At 40.3% G+C, this 19,332-nt stretch overlaps 1 protein-coding gene across 3 annotated transcripts in view; it reads right to left on the reverse strand.

Moving 5' to 3' along the window:
* The window catches only part of kiaa1328 (KIAA1328 ortholog), a 204,220-nt gene that overhangs the window by 176,932 nt on the left and 7,956 nt on the right, over window positions 1-19,332 (reverse strand). For 2 of the 3 annotated variants that reach the window (XM_069924120.1, XM_069924118.1), the window contains exons 2-4: window positions 17,506-17,541; window positions 7,197-7,345; window positions 4,735-4,829 (exon numbers count right to left, since the gene is read on the reverse strand). In XM_069924120.1, the coding sequence (XP_069780221.1) occupies window positions 4,735-4,829; window positions 7,197-7,345; window positions 17,506-17,541 (280 nt within the window). The remainder of the gene's footprint in view (window positions 1-4,734; window positions 4,830-7,196; window positions 7,346-17,505; window positions 17,542-19,332) is intronic. The other variant, XM_069924121.1, reaches the window with a different exon arrangement.

Raw genomic sequence — 19,332 nt, forward strand, 5'->3', positions numbered from 1 at the left:
TTTGTAAACCATTCATTAGTGAAGTCTCCTGAGCACTCTCCAAAGCTCTTGCAAAAGCTGTGGAGCCAATATGTCTAGCATTAGCAGAGCTCCAGTATTTCAAATAAGATCTGTTTTAAAGTGTTTGTATGTAACCTACTCTAACAAACCTTTCTCAATTTATCTCCCAAAAACATATCTATATACTCTGTCACAATAGGACTTACACAGTAAATGGCAGAGCCAAGGAGTTTTATAGGATAGAGAGACCTTTCCCTGAAAGTGGTGACATAAAGCCAGGTGGTGAAGAAGATAGATTATTGAGTACAAGAGTTGCAATGTTATTTGTCTTTTTGTTGGTGTTACAAGATCAAACCAGCAACCACAAAGAAGGCATATCACACGGGGGTAAAGATTGAACAATTACTTTATTAACAAAAAATTCACCTTCAAACTTTAATTCAAAATCCCTTCTTTTATAACAATGCCCACTTGTTACTAAGCAAATCTCTATAAGAGTGTAAAACTAATAAATTCCCCAGCCTAAATATAACATGCGTAATCAAAGTCTAAGCTACACTTCCAACCAGCCCACACAAAACCTTAGACACAAAACAAACACAAAGCACACAAGACTCACAAAACTTCAATCTCAACCGAAGCAAAGATCATACACAAAATTCAGTTTGTTTGGTAAACTGAAGCCAAAAGATCTTGAGAGAGAGAGAGAGAGAGAGAGAGAGAGAGAGAGAGAGAGAGAGAGAGAGAGAGAGAGCACAAAATTCAAAATTGTCTTGTGTTGCTTGCAGAGAGAGGAACAACGGCTTGGTCTGGATCCTTCTGGCTGCCTTCGGCATGTTCATCCTTTTTGAAATCCCAACATTCTAAACTGTCCTCCAGATTATGACTCGTGCTCTGGGCCTTCTTCCACTCCACAGCACCCCTAGTGGTGGTTTATCGTCCAAGTCCAGAAATTTTTAGATTATTTTTCTGCACATGCTCAGTCCGTCTACCACTCTCTCAGCAGTCCACCTTCACCTTGGCTCTCTAAGGCAAACTGTCACTTTTTAACATAAAACCACATAACACATAGGCCAATACACAACACAGAACTCTGTAACAGTTGGTTATTTGGAAAATTTATTATTCCAAACCTTCTCATGTAACACTCCCCAACTCTTTCTGTTACATTGATAATAGTATTGGTTCTACTGCCTGCACCTGTGTGGAACTCTTCAAGTTTATCACCTTCACTACTCATTTCCACTTCACGTTCCAATTTACATTCAAAACTTCCCTCCCTTTTCTGGATCTCTATATCTCCATCTCAGGAGGCAAACCATCTACCAACATTTACTATGTACACACAAGCTTCCACAGCTAGAATACACCTCTTCCTGTCATATCTCTTACAAGGATGCCACCCCTTTCTCCTAGTTTCTCTATGTTCACTGCATCTGCTCTCAAGATGGGGCCTTTCATTCCAGGACTTCTGAATCTCTAAATCCATCTATAAATTCTCAAATTGCAACACTGTTGCAGACCACATCTCAAATAATGAGTCAGAATATAGAATGGAGATAGTGGAACAAGTGGTTTTGTGCCAGAACAATATTATGCTCAAAGTCAGTAACTCTACAGACCTAGTCATAGACTTCCAGAAGAGCAGCAGACCTCACTCCCATGTCCACATCAACTGCGATGAACGAGAGAGTAGGCAGTAAGTTCCAAGGAGAAAACAACTACCAAGTTAACTTGATGTCACAGTAAGCACTCTCAAATTTTTCAGAAGTCTATGGAAATTCAACATGTCACCCGAGCCCCTCAACAACTTTGACAGATACACCATTGAAAGAATCCTGTAAGAAAGTATCACAGCCTATTATGGAAACTGCTCTGCCCAAGACTACAACAAACTGCTGTGCAGTAAGCACAGCTCATACCATCGCACCTTACCCACTCCCAACTTCCCCAATCAACACTTCATGCTGCCCTGGAAAAGCAGCCATATTAAAAGACTCATCCTACCCAGCTGCACTCTCTTCCCATCAGGAAGATTTAAGAGTGTGATATCACGCACCACCAAAGTAAAGGACATTTTTTCCCTAAATTGTTATCAGATTCCCAAATAACTCTCACAGTATGAATTGATGTTGTCTTTTGCTTTGTACTAACTGATCTCTCTGTAACTCTGCATTTCTGTACTGATTTTACTGTTGAGCTATGTATGGATTGATGAATGGACTACTCACAAAACAAACTCATTAGAACCTCGTACACGTGACAATTAATTGAGTCCTCACTCGTACTTCGTCAATTTCCCCAAGTGTTCACTCTCACTCCCCAGCAAACAGAAGAGTTAGTCCCCTTCATCTTCACCTTTTATTCTGCTAACTTGTATAGATCATCCTTCATCATTACACCCAGTTACAACAGAATCCCACCAAAATCCATAACTTCCCTTCCCTGCCCAATTCATCCTTCAGTAGTGACCATCCTCTCCATGGCTCCCCATTGTTTATTGATATTAATCTGAATGACAACATTGTAAATTTGCAGATGACACAAAAGTTGATGTATTATGGGATGAGACCTGAGACTCAACACACCACTTTTAATTGGATCCTTGATTTCCTCTCCACCAGACCACAATCAGTGAGGAGTGGCAAGAACATCTCCTCCATAATTTCCATCAGTGCTGGAATACAGGGCTGCATTCTTAGCCCCCTGCTCTACTCACTTACACCTATAACTGTGTAGCTCAATTGAACAACAACATTTAAAAATTTGCTGACAATATTATGGTAGTGTGCTGTAATAAAAAGGGGTGATGATTCATCTTACAGTAAGGAGAAAGATTGAAAACTTGGCTGAATGATGCACTGACAACCACTTTGCATTCAATGTCACCAAAACAAAGGAGCTGATTATTGATTTCATGAAGGGAACATCAGAGGTGTACAATCCAGTGATCATTGGAGAGAAGGACCAATTTAAGTTCTTGGGTGTCACTATCTCGGAAGATCTTTCCTGGACCCAACACACCAAAGGCATCATGAAGAAAGCATCTCATCATCTCCATTTCTTCTGCATTTGCGAAGGTTTGGTATAACATCAGAAGCACTGGGAAATTTCCACAACGTATGGTGGAAAGTGTGCTGACCGGCTACATCACGGTCTGGTATGGTGATACTGAGAGGAATGCCCTGCAAAAGGTAGTGGAGACAACCCAGGACATCACAGCCAAAACCCTCCCCACCATCAAGAACATTTACATGGAATGCTGCTGGTGGAGAACAGCAGCAATTATCAAGGATCCACACCAGCCAGCACATGCTCAGCTCTCACTGCTACCATCAGGAAATAGGTATAGGTGCCACAAGACTCACCACCAGGTTCAGGAACAGCAGCTACCTCTTTTTTTCCCCCTCTCGGTATTGCACAGTTTGTTCACATTTTTTATTTGTTTACATGAGTATTTTGTGTAGTTTTTTTTTGCAGTACCAATAAGTGGCAATTCTGCCTCACCTGCAGCCAAAAGAATCTCAAGGTTGTATGTAATGTTATGTATGTACTCTAACAGTAAATCTAAAATCTGAATCTGTTGCACTTTGGTCATTCAAACCAGGGCAGGAGTTACTCAGTCAATAGTCAAGCCATGAACAGTGTTTTAGAAGAATAAAAATGCACAGCTCCCTGAGAGTGGAAACTCCAGTTGTCAGAATGATGATGGGAGCATTTGGCATGGTTGCCTTCATTAGGTGGGATACAAATACAAAAGTTGGGACATCATGATACAGCTGCACATCATCAGTAAGACCGCACTTGGAGTAGCCTGCAGACCTAGTTGTACAGCTATAGGAAAGATGTCATTAAGTTGAAAAGGGTGCAGAAGAAGTTAATTTGCATACTGCAGCTATGGAAGGCTTAAACTGCAGGGGGAGGCTGGATAGGCTGGGTCTTAATTCCTGGAACATTTAAGGTGCCTTTACAGAGACAAAATTATAACAGACACAGATAAAATGATTGATGTTTTTTTTCCCAGGGTAAACGGTTCTGGAACTAGAAGGCACAGTTTTACAGTGAGAGGGAAGAGACCTGGAGGACTGGAGGGGAAGATATTTCCATACAGATTATAAATTATCTATGTGCCCTCAGCAGATAAAGTCTGCAAAATTCCTGAAGCAAGGTTACTGAAAGCAAGGTATTTTTGACTTTTTTTTGGGGGGGGGGGGGGGGGGGGAGGGGTGGAGGAAGATTCTGACTACAAGCATCAGTTCATACTTTTATTTTCAGATGTCATATTTATGATTGAGGATTACAATGAAGGTCAAGTAGCCATATGGACAATGCCAAGACTAGAAGCCTAGAGTTGATATGTGAATGAGCAGTAGAATCTGAGGAGGTGGGAGAGAAGGGGAAACAGTGATAGGAATATGGAGAAGAGAACATTGAGTTAGTGTGGGATCGGTGCAGGTGGGTGTGACTTAGTGAGCCAAAGGGCTTTATTTCCATGCTGTAAGTCCATAGCCTCAAATAAAGAATCCAAAAGCAAAATAATGCAGATGCTGGAAATCTGAAACAAGCACAGAGAATATTAGAAATAAGTAGTTCTCTGGAAACAGAAAGTGAGAGAATGAGAATGAGAATGGGAAAGCAGTAAGGATTGCAAGAAAAGAGGAGCAAGGAGAACAGAAAGGTCTGTGATAGGGTAGACACTGAACATTATTAGTGTTTGAAAGGTTTGTCACTCACCTTGCAAGCTCCCTGATTAAGTTAGCAATGCGCCTCTTGTCCTCTGGGCATAGGTCTTTCAAAGAAGCAGACCTGGACCCTTGCTTCTCTTTAACCTGATTCAGAAAAAAATCCAAGAAATTCTTGTCATAATTCTTCCACCATTAATAGCTGCTACATTTTTCTCCTATCTGCTGCCCCTGGGATTATGTTCAGGGTGTTCTACCATTGTGGAAAATAATGAGGTTATCCACATTATACCCCATCCGTCTTGTCCAATCCCAAAGTCCCAGTTTGCCTTTTTGCTTTGAAAACTCATGTTACATTCTCAATGCTATGCACAGATCTAGTTTTCATATCAAACTTGGAAATATGATATTTGGCTCCCACAGCCAAAGCATTGACAAATCGTGGCCCAAGCAGCAAATTTGCATCATAGCCTATCATTCCTGACAAAGACCACTTCCTACTCTTGATTTTCTATTAGCTATCACTTAACCCAAATTATTACATTACTCTGAAATACACCTTCCCTCACCTTGTTCATCAACCTCCAGTGTGAATCCTTTTTTAAATTCCAAGTACACCATTTCTACTGGCTTCCCTTTACTTAGTCTCTTAGTCACGTCCTCAAAAGATCTCCCAGAGAGTAGTTAAACATCATTTCCTTTTCAATCCGCATTTGGTAGTTCTTAACTTTTTCTCTTTCCTCGCTTTTTTAACTCATAGGATTATATTTGCTACCTTCCAATCCTCAAGAACAATTCCAGCGCAGGTATACAGTTTTCAAAGATAACCAGAGCATCAACTAACTCGTTTGCCACCTCTTTCACAGCCCTCGGATGCAGATCATCAGGTCTTTGGCGTTTATATTTTCAAGGTTATTATTTCCTTAGTGGTATTTTTCTTATTCACTTACTTTTTCTTGCAGTACACTGGACTTTTGGTTTTCCTGGATTTCTGGGAGGTTTTCTGCATCTTCTTCCAGGAAGCCAGACAAAGTATTTGCTTAATTCCTTTATTATGCCACCTATTTTTGTTAAGGACACATATGCCCTCTCCAATCTATTACTTTTTAACATACTTATGGATGCGATTACAGTTTTTTTTTAAATCACTAATTTACTCTCATTTTTTATTTTCCTTATCAAGACCTTCATCCGCTCTGCTGAATTCTAAAGCATTACAATTTTCAGGCTTGCTGCTTTTTTCTAGCAACTTTACAAACTTTATCCTTCAATTTACAACCTAAAACAGTACAGGACTTCAGCCCACAATGTTGTTGGACCAATATACACCTACTCCACATTGATCTTATCCTTCTCTCCCACTCATTCCGTAACCCTCCATTTTTCTTGTATCCAACAGCCTATGTAAGAGTCTTTTTAATGTCATTGTATCAGCCTCCACCGCAATCCCCAGCAGTGTTTTCCAACCATCCATCGCTCTATCAAAGCTTACATGCAACATCGCCACAAAAATTTTTTCCACTCACCTCAAACGGATGTCCTCTGGTATTAGTCATTGCCGCCGAGGGAAAAAAGGTACTGGCTGCTCACTTCATCAGTGCCTCTTATAATCTCGTGCAGTTATTAAGTCTATTCTTATCCCCTGTCGCTCCAAAAACAAAAGTCCTACCTCGATCAACCTTTCTTCATAAGGCCTGTTCTTCAATCCAGGCAGCACCTAGTATATATCCTCTGCACCCTTTCAAAAGCCTCCCTATCCTTTCTTCAATGAGATAACTGGAAATGAACACCATACTCAAGTGTGGGCTAATCAGAGTTTTTTGAAGCGGCAACATAACATTGCAGTTGTTGAACTCAATCCTCCGACTAATGAAACCCAGCACATCATACATGCTCTTAAGCATTCTATCAAATTGAGCGGCAACCTTGAATATCTATTGACTTGGGCCCCAGGATCCCTCTGTTCCTCAACACTGTTCAGAATCATACCACTAACCATGCACTCCACCTTTAGGTTCAATCTTCCGAAGCGTAACACAATCTTTAATTTCTCGGTCCATGTAACATAATTAGGCCTTAACAAAATGTTTGCTGCAAATCATTAAGTATTTCTTTACATGATGTCCACTATAATTGCTTTAAGGTAAATTACAAATCTATTACAGCTATCCTGCCCTTACAACTTCATTTTTTTTTTTACTTTGTTTAAATTTAAAACTCGCGTTTCAGATTGAACGATGTTAAATTTCAATTGTATATAAAATTCTATCATATTACGGTCACTCCTTCTGAGGGGGTCACATTACAAGATCGGCTATCCCAAAATTTAATATGCTTGCCATTCATTTCATTCCTCAATACTAATAGATTGAGGCAAATCAAATAAATGAATTATGATGACTGCAGCCAGTGACTCTAATTTCCTTATTTGTACTTTGCCTTATAGCACAACTGCTGAGCATGAGCATAATCTTCCATGGTTTACAAAATGCAATTTTTAAAAAAATCTTTGACCTGATTTGACATGGATAGCTTTACAGATCTGTTCTTCAGAGGATTCACAAAAACAGAATCAGGGTGTTGTGGGAGTTTTGCTCTAGCTTCTTGAATTTTGCACCATTTCGCATTTGTTTCAGGTCTGACATTTCCATCCACCAATAAACCTAAATGCAAAAAACATTTTGTAAAGAAACTCTACATCAAAGACTTTAAAAATTAACTTATAAAGGTAATTAGACATCAGTGCAGGCAATACAAGTAATGTCAAATTTAGTGACAACTTCAAGTTAAGATTGGTCAAGAGATCCAAAGCAACTGAACAATTCTTCCCCAATAATTGTTTCTTTCAGCAATAATTATGTGGACACTCGAGATACAGGAGAAATTTAGCATCCCTCCCCCAAGACCCAAAGATAATCAAATGGATCAGAAAGTCCGTTGGTAGCATTAGCCTCAGGATAAAATTGTCGATTATCAAATATTAATTCTGCAACTATGGAAGAGGAAGAGCAGACTATACTCTTATCCACATCAATAATCAATGGGGCTGATGTGGAAAAAAAAACAAAAAGCTTCACATCCATAGAAATAAACATCTCCAATAGCCTGACCAGGGACAAGCAAGCTGAAAGCACCTTTACTTTCTTAAAACACCAAGGAAGTTCGGAAGTTCAGAATACACGTTGTCCCTCAACAACTTCCATGGGTGCACCAGTGAAAGCATATTGGATGGATTCATCAAAGCGTGACATGGGTGCTGCTCTCCTCAAGGTTGGAAGTTACCAAAGATAGTGAATGCACATCAACACTTAAACACAAACTCTACTTCATCTACTTCTCCTGCTGCCTAGAAAAGGCAGTCAAATGTCCAAGATACACTTCCTCTTCCCATCGAGTAAAATGCTCAAGAGTGTGAAAATTTTTACTTTTAACTTTCCTGTGCCCATCAGGGCACTGAATGACTCATGCTGCTCTTGAATAAAGTCATGCTTCATGAATGAACCATCATGCTATTCTTGTTTGGTACTGATTTATCTTTTCCATTATAGCTCTATAATAAATTGTGCTCTTTACATGGCTCTGCGAGTGCTAGAGATAATCCATTAGACTGCTCAGAGAAGAAATCTTCTCACTGTACTAGTTATAATACGAAAAACTTAAACTCAAACTAAACATAAAAGAGGACTATACAGGAATAGGTCCTTCAGCCCATGCTTCTGCTTTTTCATCCAGCTTTTTGTTAAAGATTTGCATTACAAATTTTTAATGACGTAGGACCTGAGAAGACCAACAACAAGGAATGAAGTAAAGAGATGGGATCACACAGAACAGTTTGTGTCTGTGTGAACAGCTGTTTGCCCATAGCTCCAACAACCTAGCTTCAATCCTGATCTCCTGAGCAGTGTGTTCTCCCAGTGACCACATGGGCTTCCTCCAGATGCTCCAATTTCCTTTTATTTTCAAAAAACATGCATTTGATAGGTTAATTGACAACTGTAAAAAGCATACAATATGCAATTTCCTGATTGTTGATGGAAATGTGGTAAAGAAGTAGGATAGATGTTGATGGTCAGTGTGAACCAAATTAATTAAAGGGCTTGTTTCCATGCTGTATGCCTCCAAAATGCCAGACACAAAATAATGAGGAACATTAGCTGTTAAAGCAGCTGAATTTGAGTGGGTAAAGTGTACTTCTTTGAGAAACAACAAGCCCTGAAGATTTGCTGTAAACTATAGTCAATGGATAAAAATATTTAAATATACTGTTATCGTTAGACATTTCTTTATGGCATAATCATGGTCACCCTGAAAGCATCATAATCTTAAGAGAAAATTTCACACAAACCCCTGAAATTAATAAAAGGGAAAAAAAAACTATTTAAAAGTCACTGACCATGCCCAGAACCAGGCCTAAGGGTTTTCTTAAACAAACCACTGACTAAGAGGAAAGATCCAAATGCAGGATCTAATTCTGGATCGGACCAACTTCAATCGTTCCTCTTTAATGAACTGGGACACATTATAGTATTTTTAAGAACTATAATTATACCTGCATGTGCTTTTAGAAAATAATAAATTGACATAAAGAAGAAATATTTAAAAAAGCTGGACAAAGACAAAATTCCAGCAAGTTTAAAAGGGATCACTCTCATTGCTCAGGAATTTAAAAATTGGCAAGTGAAACAGTAAATGAAATAAGGGATGCTTTCAGAAAATCCAGAACCCAAATATCAACAGGTAAAGGATACACATCAAAAATATCGTATTACAATATTCTCCTTTTATAGTCCAATGAGATTGATAGAAAACGTCTACTGACACTTTAATTCTACAAAAAAAAATCAAAGTGAATGCATGAAATACAAAAGGATATTGTAACAGAAATTAGATATGTTTTTGGGAGAAAAATTGGGGCAGGTTTGTTAGTGTAGGTCACATACAAACACTTTAAAACAGATCTTATTTAAAACACTGGAGCTCTGCTAATGCTAGACATATCAGCCCCACAGCCTTTCCAAGATCTTTGGAAGTCCCCAAGAGACTTCCTTAATGGATTGTTGTTTACAAAAAGGCAACGGATGAAAGAGCTTGTCGGAGTTAAATTTTGTCTGGAGGGGAACTTGCTGTTCTAAGGTAATGTGGTTTTGCAAGCTGAGAGAGTCAAACAGGCTTTTATTTCTGTGTGTGTGTGTGTGTGAGAGAGAGAGAGAGAGAGAGAGAGAGAGAGAGAGAGAGAGAGAGAGAGAGAGAGAGAGAGAGAGAGAGAGAGAGAGAGAGAGATCAGTTCTACAGTCAGCAGCAACTGGAACTGGAAGAGGACGAGTTGGCAAGCTTGTGGACAACTCTGTTTTGGAAGACGGGTTGTGTGTGCTTTGTTCAGCCTGGTCAAAGCCCTTGTGGTTCATGCAAGAGGAGAGGACTGGCTGTCTAATGTTTTACTTTGAATAAGAGAAACAAAAAAGTACTCTGTGATAACCTGAAAGAGGTTATCATCTGGAGAACCCTGAGGGAGCACATTTCTTCGGCAAGACACTGAAGAGGCTGGGTGTCCATCATACAACAAACCTCTCTCTGCAAACCGACAAGAACCTTCCTGAGCGGTAACCATTTACCTTTCAAGCACCAAAGCCTGGTGAACTTTATAAATGTTAAATTCTGTGCACAGTATAAGAATTGCCTGCAACCAATGAACTTGGAGGAATAAGAAGTGGGATTGGATTGTGAACCAAAGAACTTTTATGAACTTACACACACACATTACATAAACATGCGCTTAGAATTAGAAGTGGGTTAAGTTTCGTTAGTTAAGTCAAAAGTGATAAGTTAAAATATGATTCTGTTTTCATGTTTAAAGATAATTAAAAGCAACTTTTGTTTAAGTAACCATTTGTCTTGGTGAATATCTATTGCTGCTGGGTTTTGGGATCCTCTGGGCTCGTAACAATATCATAATAAGTTATACCAAAAAGAGAAAAGAAAATTAATTATTTTCATATAACATAAGGAAACTGGAATTTTGCTACAAAAATAAATAAATACTTTAAAATGTGCTCAGAAGAATGATAGTGCAGTGGCTGCTCCAGGCAGTGCTACTGAAATGAAACACATCCACACAGCATGAGGGTAAACCAGTAACTAAACTTTAAAGGGACAACCCACTTCCTGTCTGGGATGCACTGGTCTAAGTGAGTGACAGTCAACGTATTGTGGAGTCACTAGCTGCCCAGTAACACAACCAGGAAGTGGCGTCACCTCCCGGGCAACGCGTTGCCAAACTCAGGCTTCTCCAAAGAACGGAAGGGAGGCCTCACGCCATCTTGTCTCATCCAACTGGGCCGGAGATTCAGCCCATATAACCTCGTGGTCACTCAGCCCGCTACACCACCTTCCACCCCATCCCCAGAATCGTTGCCACCCTTTGAGCAAGTCAAAGTATTGGCTTTAGGCAGGTAGCCTCTGTGTCTGACCTGGGGATACGAGGTGGGATGGCCTGAGTCCAAATGCGCTGCCTGGAGGCAGTCAGTGGTAAACATGTTCTGCCGCTTGCCAATGTCCAGGGTGAAAACAACACCATCATGCTGCAACATTTTGAATGGACCTTCGTAGGGGCATTGCAGAGGTGTTCCTTGCTGTCCTTTGCAAACGAAAATGAAGTCGGTGGACTGCAGATTCACAAGGACGTGGCAGGGTTGTGAGCAGTGTCAGGAAGGTGGCAGAGGTTTCAGCTTACCAATTCGTTCCCTCAAGCACTAGAGGATGTCTAAAGCATGGGGTTGTGGGCCGGGAGGGTTGAAGTGGGATGGCAAGTGAGGAGTTGTACACTATCTCAGCAGTCATTGCTGGCAAGTCTTCTTTTGGTTCTGTGTGAATTCCTAACAGCACCCATAAGAATTCATCCATCCAAATTGTGCTGCTTTCAGATGGGGTGAAAACATTCGACAAGTCCGTTTGCCTGCACCCATAGGAGTTCCTCCATCCAATTTGGGCTTTGTAGTCGAGCTTTCAGATCGGGTGAAAACATTCGACAAGTCCATTTGCCTGAGGATGGTAGACCGTGGTGTGGTGTAACTGGCTGCCGCAGAACTTGGTTGATCCAGAGCAAGGACGTGAACTGAGCCCTTTGTTTCAAGGTGATGTGGGTCAGGACGCCACAGTGTGCAACCCAGGTGGAAAAGAAAGCTCTGGCGCAAGACTCTGTGTCACATGTGGGCAGGGGTATGCTTCCACCAATGGGTAAAATGTTTGATTATTGTGAATACCGCATACCTTGGCTCACAGGTGTGTCTGTGCACTTTGGCAAGCTTGTCATCAAAACAACTCAGAATTACATCATGGTGGAGGCTGCGCTACACGAACTTGTCAGACAGCAGGCGGACCATAGACCTTATGGAAGGATATGACAGGCCATGAATTTGGTCGAACACCCGCAGTCGCCAAGCCACAGGTAGGATGGGTCTGGGAAAGCCTCTGGACATGTCATATAGTATCTGAAGAGAGTTGGGATTTGATCTTTAAATTGGTTAATACCTCATCATTATTTACTCATTATTCTCTCTTACAATTTATAGTCTATAGAGCTCATATGTCTAAAGATTAACTTTCTCATATCTACCTAAAAAGGAGTCCTTGTTGTGACAGATGTAGCAATGGGAATGCTACATTAATTCATACATTTTGGACTTGTTTGAGCCTTAGAAGATACTGAAGTTTTTTCAAACTTTATCAATAATTCTTGACTTAAACTAAGAACCTAATCCTTTAGTCACTCTTCTGCACTTCTGGAGAGAACAGCATGACTTTAATGCCAACTAAATATCTTTTACTTTGCTTATGCATAAGTGCGATACTACTTAGGTGGAAAGATGCTGCTCTGCCCACTCATGCTCAATGGTTATGTGAAATTATGTCTTGCCTTAATTTAGAGAAAAGCCAATGCTCTGTAACTGATACAAATATGAATTTTCAAAATATGTGGGACCATTTGTGAATTATTTTCAGAACTTCTAGAACAATAACAATTCTGATGATCATTTTATGTTCTTTTTATGCATTCTTTTTCTGTAGCAGAGTACTAATCTTTTTGCCATACAACTCTGGTCTAGGTAGTGGGGATAGATATTGTACATTATAGTAAAATATTTCAATCATTCCTTAATTTAGGGTTTGGAAGTGATTAGTTATATGATTACTGATTATAATAGCTTTGGATAAAGTGTTGTGTTACTTTCTGTACTTATTATGTACTCCATATATGCCATGTGTATATGTTTTATTATTATAAAATCAATAAAAAGATTGAAAAAGAAAGGAAATATACGACCATTGCAAACAAAGCAACAGTTTTGATTTGCAATCCGAAGTTCAAAGTTCAGATTTATTGTTATAGAGTACAACCCTGTGATTCTTTTTCCTGTGGGTCAAGCAGTATTACTTACTTCTTATCGGTAGTACAAAAAAATGTACTCAAGAAAAGATATATACAAAATGTAAACAAAGTAATAAATGTAAACATCTGGCTGTGAAATACTGAAAATAAATAATGTTCAATGTAAGAGTCCTTAAATGAGTGCCTGATTGAGTTTGTGTTCTGGAGTCTGATGGTGGAGGGTGTACCAAATGTGTGGTGGTACGAGTCTTGTGGCACCTATACCTCTTGCCTGTCAACAGGAGTGAGAACAGAGTATGTCCTGGGTGGTGTGGATCCATGATGATTGCTGCTGCTCTTTGAAGGCAAGTTCAAGTTTATTATCATCCAAGCGCACAAGTACAAACTGACGAAACAACATTCTCCGGTCCTCAGCGCAAAATATGCAGACGCACAACCAGATATAACACAAATATATACAAACAATACATATGCAGGACAAATAATGTTGCTTAATAAATATTAGTCTCAGATGGTTAGTATGAGCAATTCATTTGCTCTCTCAGCATTCTCACTACCCATGGGAAGAAGCTGTTTCTCAGCTTGGTAGTGCTGGCTTTGATACTCCTGTATCTCTTTCCTGGCAGGAGTAGCTAAAAACTGCTTGTGCAGGGTGATAGGGATCCTCAATGATTCTGGACACCCTCTTCAGACAATGATACCAGTAGATCATGTCGATGGGAATGGAGGAAGACTCCAGTGATCCTCTCAGTCACTCTTTTGTTCCTGTGGATTGACTTCCAATCCAATTCTCCTCAGAAACCATAACATACTGTGGTGTAGCTGGCCAGGACACTCTTGATAGAGTTCCTGTAGAAGATTGACATGATGGTGGCCTTACCCACTTCAGTATTATCAGGAAGTACAGTTGCTGTTGCAACTTCCTGACAACTCCATGATAGGTCATTTATTAAGTGAACTCCAAGAAACTTAATGCTCTCTACTCTCTCCACTACCAAGTTATTGATGTGTGGTAGAGGGTGGTTGTTCCTGGTCCTCCTGATGTTCACGATCCTTCACCTTGTCCATGCTGAGTCTCGGGTGTTATTCTATTCCTAGACCTTACCACGAGATTTTCCATCTCTTCTCTGTAGTGCGACTCACCGTTGTTGTTGAGGAGGCCAACTACTGTCAAGCATTTCCAGCATTTTGCATGCAGCTTTTATCTTTTAAATGTGAAGAAATTTATATGTCAGGAAAGCAGCCAATATATTAAAGGCCTCATCCCACCTCAGACTCCATTCTCACTCCTCCATCAGTAAGAAAATCTACTAGTATGATATCACACATCAGATTCAAGGGCACAGCAAAACCCCCAGTATCTTGAACCTATGGGGATTGGTAGATGCTGGATAAGTGAATTTTCCACATGCGTCCTTGGCAAACTGGCTGCTAGGTTTATTTTCTGTAACTTTTTTGCTGGTGGCTTGAGGCTGCCAGTTGCTTGAATCCTGGATAACGAGGATTTTACTGTAGTTTTCTTCCCGCAATCATGAGATCTGAATGAACCTTGCATTTGTAAAATAATGTTGCCCTAACTGTATTGCATTCTGTAACTCAGCACTGTGTGTTTTATTTGCTGTACAGTCGTTAAGTATAAGTTAACTTTCTGAATAGCTTGCAGAGTATTTTTCACTGTACAATTAATTTGAACTTGGAAAGGGTAAAATCCAGTCTATTTCTTTGCTCCAGCAGTCCAGTGTCCCCTCTTGGTTTTCTCTTAATCTTTACATAGCTGAGAAAACTTTTGGTATCCTATTATTGGTGAGTTTACTTTCATATTTCATCTTTTCTTCCTTTATTGCTTCTTTAGTTGCCTTTTATTAGTTTTAAAAGCTACCCAATCCTCTGACTTACCCCTAATTTTCACAAAATTGGACGGCTTCTCCATTGTTTTTGTCTTTGACTTCCACTGTCAGCCACAGCTAACTAATCCTCCTTTTAGAGTGCATCTTTGGAATGAAATGATGATGTATCTTCCAAATTATTCCAAGGAATAATTGCTGCTCTACCATCACACCTAGTAGAATCCCCTTTCAACTTTGCCCAGCTTCTCTTTCATATCTCTGCTGCTTTTACTCAAATATAAAAGAAATCAAATTTTAGCTCGGCCCTCTTAAGCTGCTGGGTAAACTCCAACATATTATGATCACTCCTAAGGGTTTCTTATTGTTTTTAAGTACTGTAAAAAGGATAGTACAAGATACAGCTTGTTGCCAAAATGTTACATCTGGAACTTGTTAGCCCTGATTTTTGGACTTCCTGCATGAAGCTTGCTTTCTGTCCTGAATATTTCTGCTAACTTGAGAAGTTGTACTCAGCAGATCATGGCAAAAAACATAATCTCTAGATTCTTAACCCTAGAGATCTGTATTTCTAGATTTTCCCCATGAGGAAATGCCCCCTCCACCATATGCAGTTGAGGATCCTCAGGATCTTCTGTTTCATTCAAGTCCCCGTTCTTAATTATGATATTTAGTTCATTATGATACCCCTTGCACAATGTATATGCTGACTGAAATTCTTACTTGCTGCAGCTGAACAGGTACTTATAAAGAAAACTACAGCTGAACAGGTACTTATAAAGAAAACTATAAATTAATTGGAGGCGTATCCACAGAGACTCCATGTCTCTGAAAGGACTCGCTCTTTCTCTTCATGAATCTCAAAAATAAATATAAAAAATAGTTAGTAAACATTCACAGTAATCCTCGTGCAAAAAAATGACTTGCAATTGATGATCCAAGAGAGATTCAAGAGTTTGATAGCTATTGGAAAGAAACTGCCCTTGTACCTCAAGGTGTTGGTTTTACGGCCTCTGCACCCTCTGCCCAAAGGTAGCAGTGACAACAAGTTGTGACCAGTGTAATGGACGTTCTTTATAATGTTGCCTGAAAAAGTTTGATAATCTGACGACATGCCAAATCTCCTCAGATGCCTTAGAAAGTAGAAGCACTAGCATGCCTTTTTCACTATTGTTTGAACATACTGGCTGCAAGACAGGTCTTACGAGGAAGAAACTACCAGAACATTGATGGTTCTAACTTTCTCCACCTCCTTCCTATCAATGAAGATAGGTGAAACACGGAAGTCTGGAGATGCTGTGATTGCAGTAAAAACAAATAAAAATGCTGTAGGAACCAATAGGCCTTTTCAACATTTAGAGGAGACATATATTGCTGACATTTTGGGACTGAGCCCTTGTTCAAGGAATAAACCAGCAGGAAATCTCAGAAAGTCTCAGAATTCAAACAATGCTGGTTAGGGGAGGAATCCAGACCAACAAAAGGTGTTAATTAGATACAAGGGACAAGAATTTATCCTGTTTTTGTTAAAGGAGATGGAATGGAGAGACAGAGCGAGAGGAAGGCAACAGGAGAAGAATGGGAGGTGGGGGGTGGTTTTAACAAAAGCCAGAGATCAATTTTAATACCATTTGGCTAGAGGGTGCCCAGTCGGAAGATGAGGTGCAGTTCCTCCAATTTGTGGGTGGTCTCAGTCTGGCAGTGCATGAGACCATGACAAGCATGGGAATGGGATGGAAACCTGAAAAGGATAGCCATTGGAAGATCCAAACTATTGCAGCGGCCAGAGTTGGGGTGCTCAACAAAGCAATCACCTCAACAGTTCCTCCAGCATTTTGGTATGTCTCAACCAGAGCCCAACTGCCTCCCTGGGGACAGCACATTTAATTAAAGGCTTTGTTTATTTTCATCTCGCATACATTTTATTTTTTTGTAGTCGGTAGAAGAGACAAATGGAAGAAACCAAAACTTGTCTGCTTCAGAGGGAAGGGGACCCATAAGCTTTGAGCAGAGTACTCAGAGAGGCATAGCCGATAAAGGTTGAAAATGGCTGCACTAGGCTCTCTCGGTATTCCAGAGGCACTGCAAGATATCACAAAGAATAATTGGTAGCAGTCCCCAAAGACTCCAGAACTTGAAAGTTTATTTGTACATTCAAATAGCTAGAATGCAATATCCATAACCACCCATTAAACAGAAAAGCTCAGGTAAGGCACCCAAAATTGAAACCAAAGTTATTCACTGAAGCAATGTAAAATAGTTATAACAAAAGACAATTCAACCAAAAAAACTTGGATGATCTGCAGTATTTTTACAATCATCTTTGCAAAAGACACAAATCATAAAAATTAAAAGGTCACAATCTAAAATTAAAATGCAATGGATTCCTTATAAATATATTTACCATTTTATTACTCAAGCTAAAATTTAGCTGCTAAGTCAATAAATATTTGATATTTTGTCCATTTTGTCCAGTTCTTTAGGGGATAAAATTTTAATCAAAATTGGAGAAATATTCAATGTTAATTTATAGAACATATTTAAACCAGGAATTATGACAAAGTGCATTGTAAAATATTTCCTCAAGCCATACCTGGTAAAAACACCACAGATTGTTCTTCATCTGATGCTAGATGCAATTGTCAAAGAAGATAAGATGTGCTAGGCACAGCATATGAGTTTGATACAGTCAGACTCCAACATACGACATAATCCAATTATTACAAAACAATACCCCGAAACATTCAGACACATTATATATAAATTTTTGAAACTAGCTGATTGAAAATGAGTTCATAATGAAGTGGACAGCATTCCTTTTCTCTCCAGTTCTTCACAGAACATTACAGCACAGAAACAGGCCCATTCATCACTTCTAGTCTGTGCCAAACCATTTTTTTTTTACCTAATTCCAATGATCTGCACCCAGTCCATGGCCCTCCATATATCTCCCACCCATGCACATTTCCAAATTCTTCTTAAATGTTAAAATTGAGCCTGCATTCACCACTCAGCTAGTAGCTCATTCCACACTCCAACCACTCTCTGTATAAAGCAGTTTGCCCTAAACTTTTCCCCTTTCATCCTTAACCCATCCTCTCGTTGCATCTCTCCTTCCATCAGTCTATCCCCCCCATAATTTTCAATTCTCCCTTCATTCTTCTACACTCTAAGGCAGGGTTGGGCAATCTACAGTCCGCGGGCAGATCCAAATTTATCTAACCCAGTACACGGCTGCCCCACCTCGGTGTGTAGCTTCCCCCACCCCTCGCTCTCTGTGCATGGATCCCCCGCTCTGTGCTTTGAAGGCTATCACTCTCTGTGCTTTGGAGGCTATCACTCTCTGTGCTTTGGAGGCTATCACTCTCTGTGCTTTGGAGGCTATCACTCTCTGTGCTTTGGAGGCTATCACTCTCTGTGCTTTGGAGGCTATCACTCTCTGTGCTTTGGAGGCTATCACTCTCTGTGCTTTGGAGGCTATCACTCTCTGTGCTTTGGAGGCTATCACTCTCTGTGCTTTGGAGGCTATCACTCTCTGTGCTTTGGAGGCTATCACTCTCTGTGCTTTGGAGGCTATCACTCTCTGTGCTTTGGAGGCTATCACTCTCTGTGCTTTGGAGGCTATCACTCTCTGTGCTTTGGAGGCTATCACTCTCTGTGCTTTGGAGGCTATCACTCTCTGTGCTTTGGAGGCTATCACTCTCTGTGCTTTGGAGGCTATCACTCTCTGTGCTTTGGAGGCTATCACTCTCTGTGCTTTGGAGGCTATCACTCTCTGTGCTTTGGAGGCTATCACTCTCTGTGCTTTGGAGGCTATCACTCTCTGTGCTTTGAAGGCAATCACTCTCTGTGCTTTGAAGGCAATCACTCTCTGTGCTTTGAAGGCAATCACTCTCTGTGCTTTGAAGGCAATCACTCTCTGTGCTTTGAAGGCTATCATTCTCTGTGCATGGCTCCCCGCTCACTGCTCTTTGGAGAACCACACTTTCCTCCGTCCTCTGCGCTGGAGACCTACCCCACCCTCTGAGCGAGACCCCCTCAAGACGTTCTCCCCATTTCATCTTGTATTCATATGTGTGAGTTCTTAGACAACATGTGGATGAAGAAAAAGGTTCTTTAAAGTTGTTGTAAACAGCACCATGAGGCGGCAAGCTCCATTACAGATCTAACATACTCTGTGTCAGCCCCTGCTGGCAGCCAAGTATAGTCAAACAGTAACTATAATCAAAGCCTTGCTAGTGGTCATGTAAACATGATAATTATCATTACACCCTCTCTCAAGGTGTCGTTCTTTCCCCCCCCCCTCATCTGAAGCAACAGAAGTCCAAAACATTGAGCTGCCAGTCCTGCCCCTCCTGTAACCGTATTTCATTAATGGCCACAATGCCATAATTCCACTTGCCAATCTGCACTCTAAGCT

Source organism: Narcine bancroftii, chromosome 3, assembly GCF_036971445.1.
Source record: "Narcine bancroftii isolate sNarBan1 chromosome 3, sNarBan1.hap1, whole genome shotgun sequence".
In the NCBI taxonomy this organism is placed as follows: Eukaryota; Metazoa; Chordata; class Chondrichthyes; order Torpediniformes; family Narcinidae; genus Narcine; species Narcine bancroftii.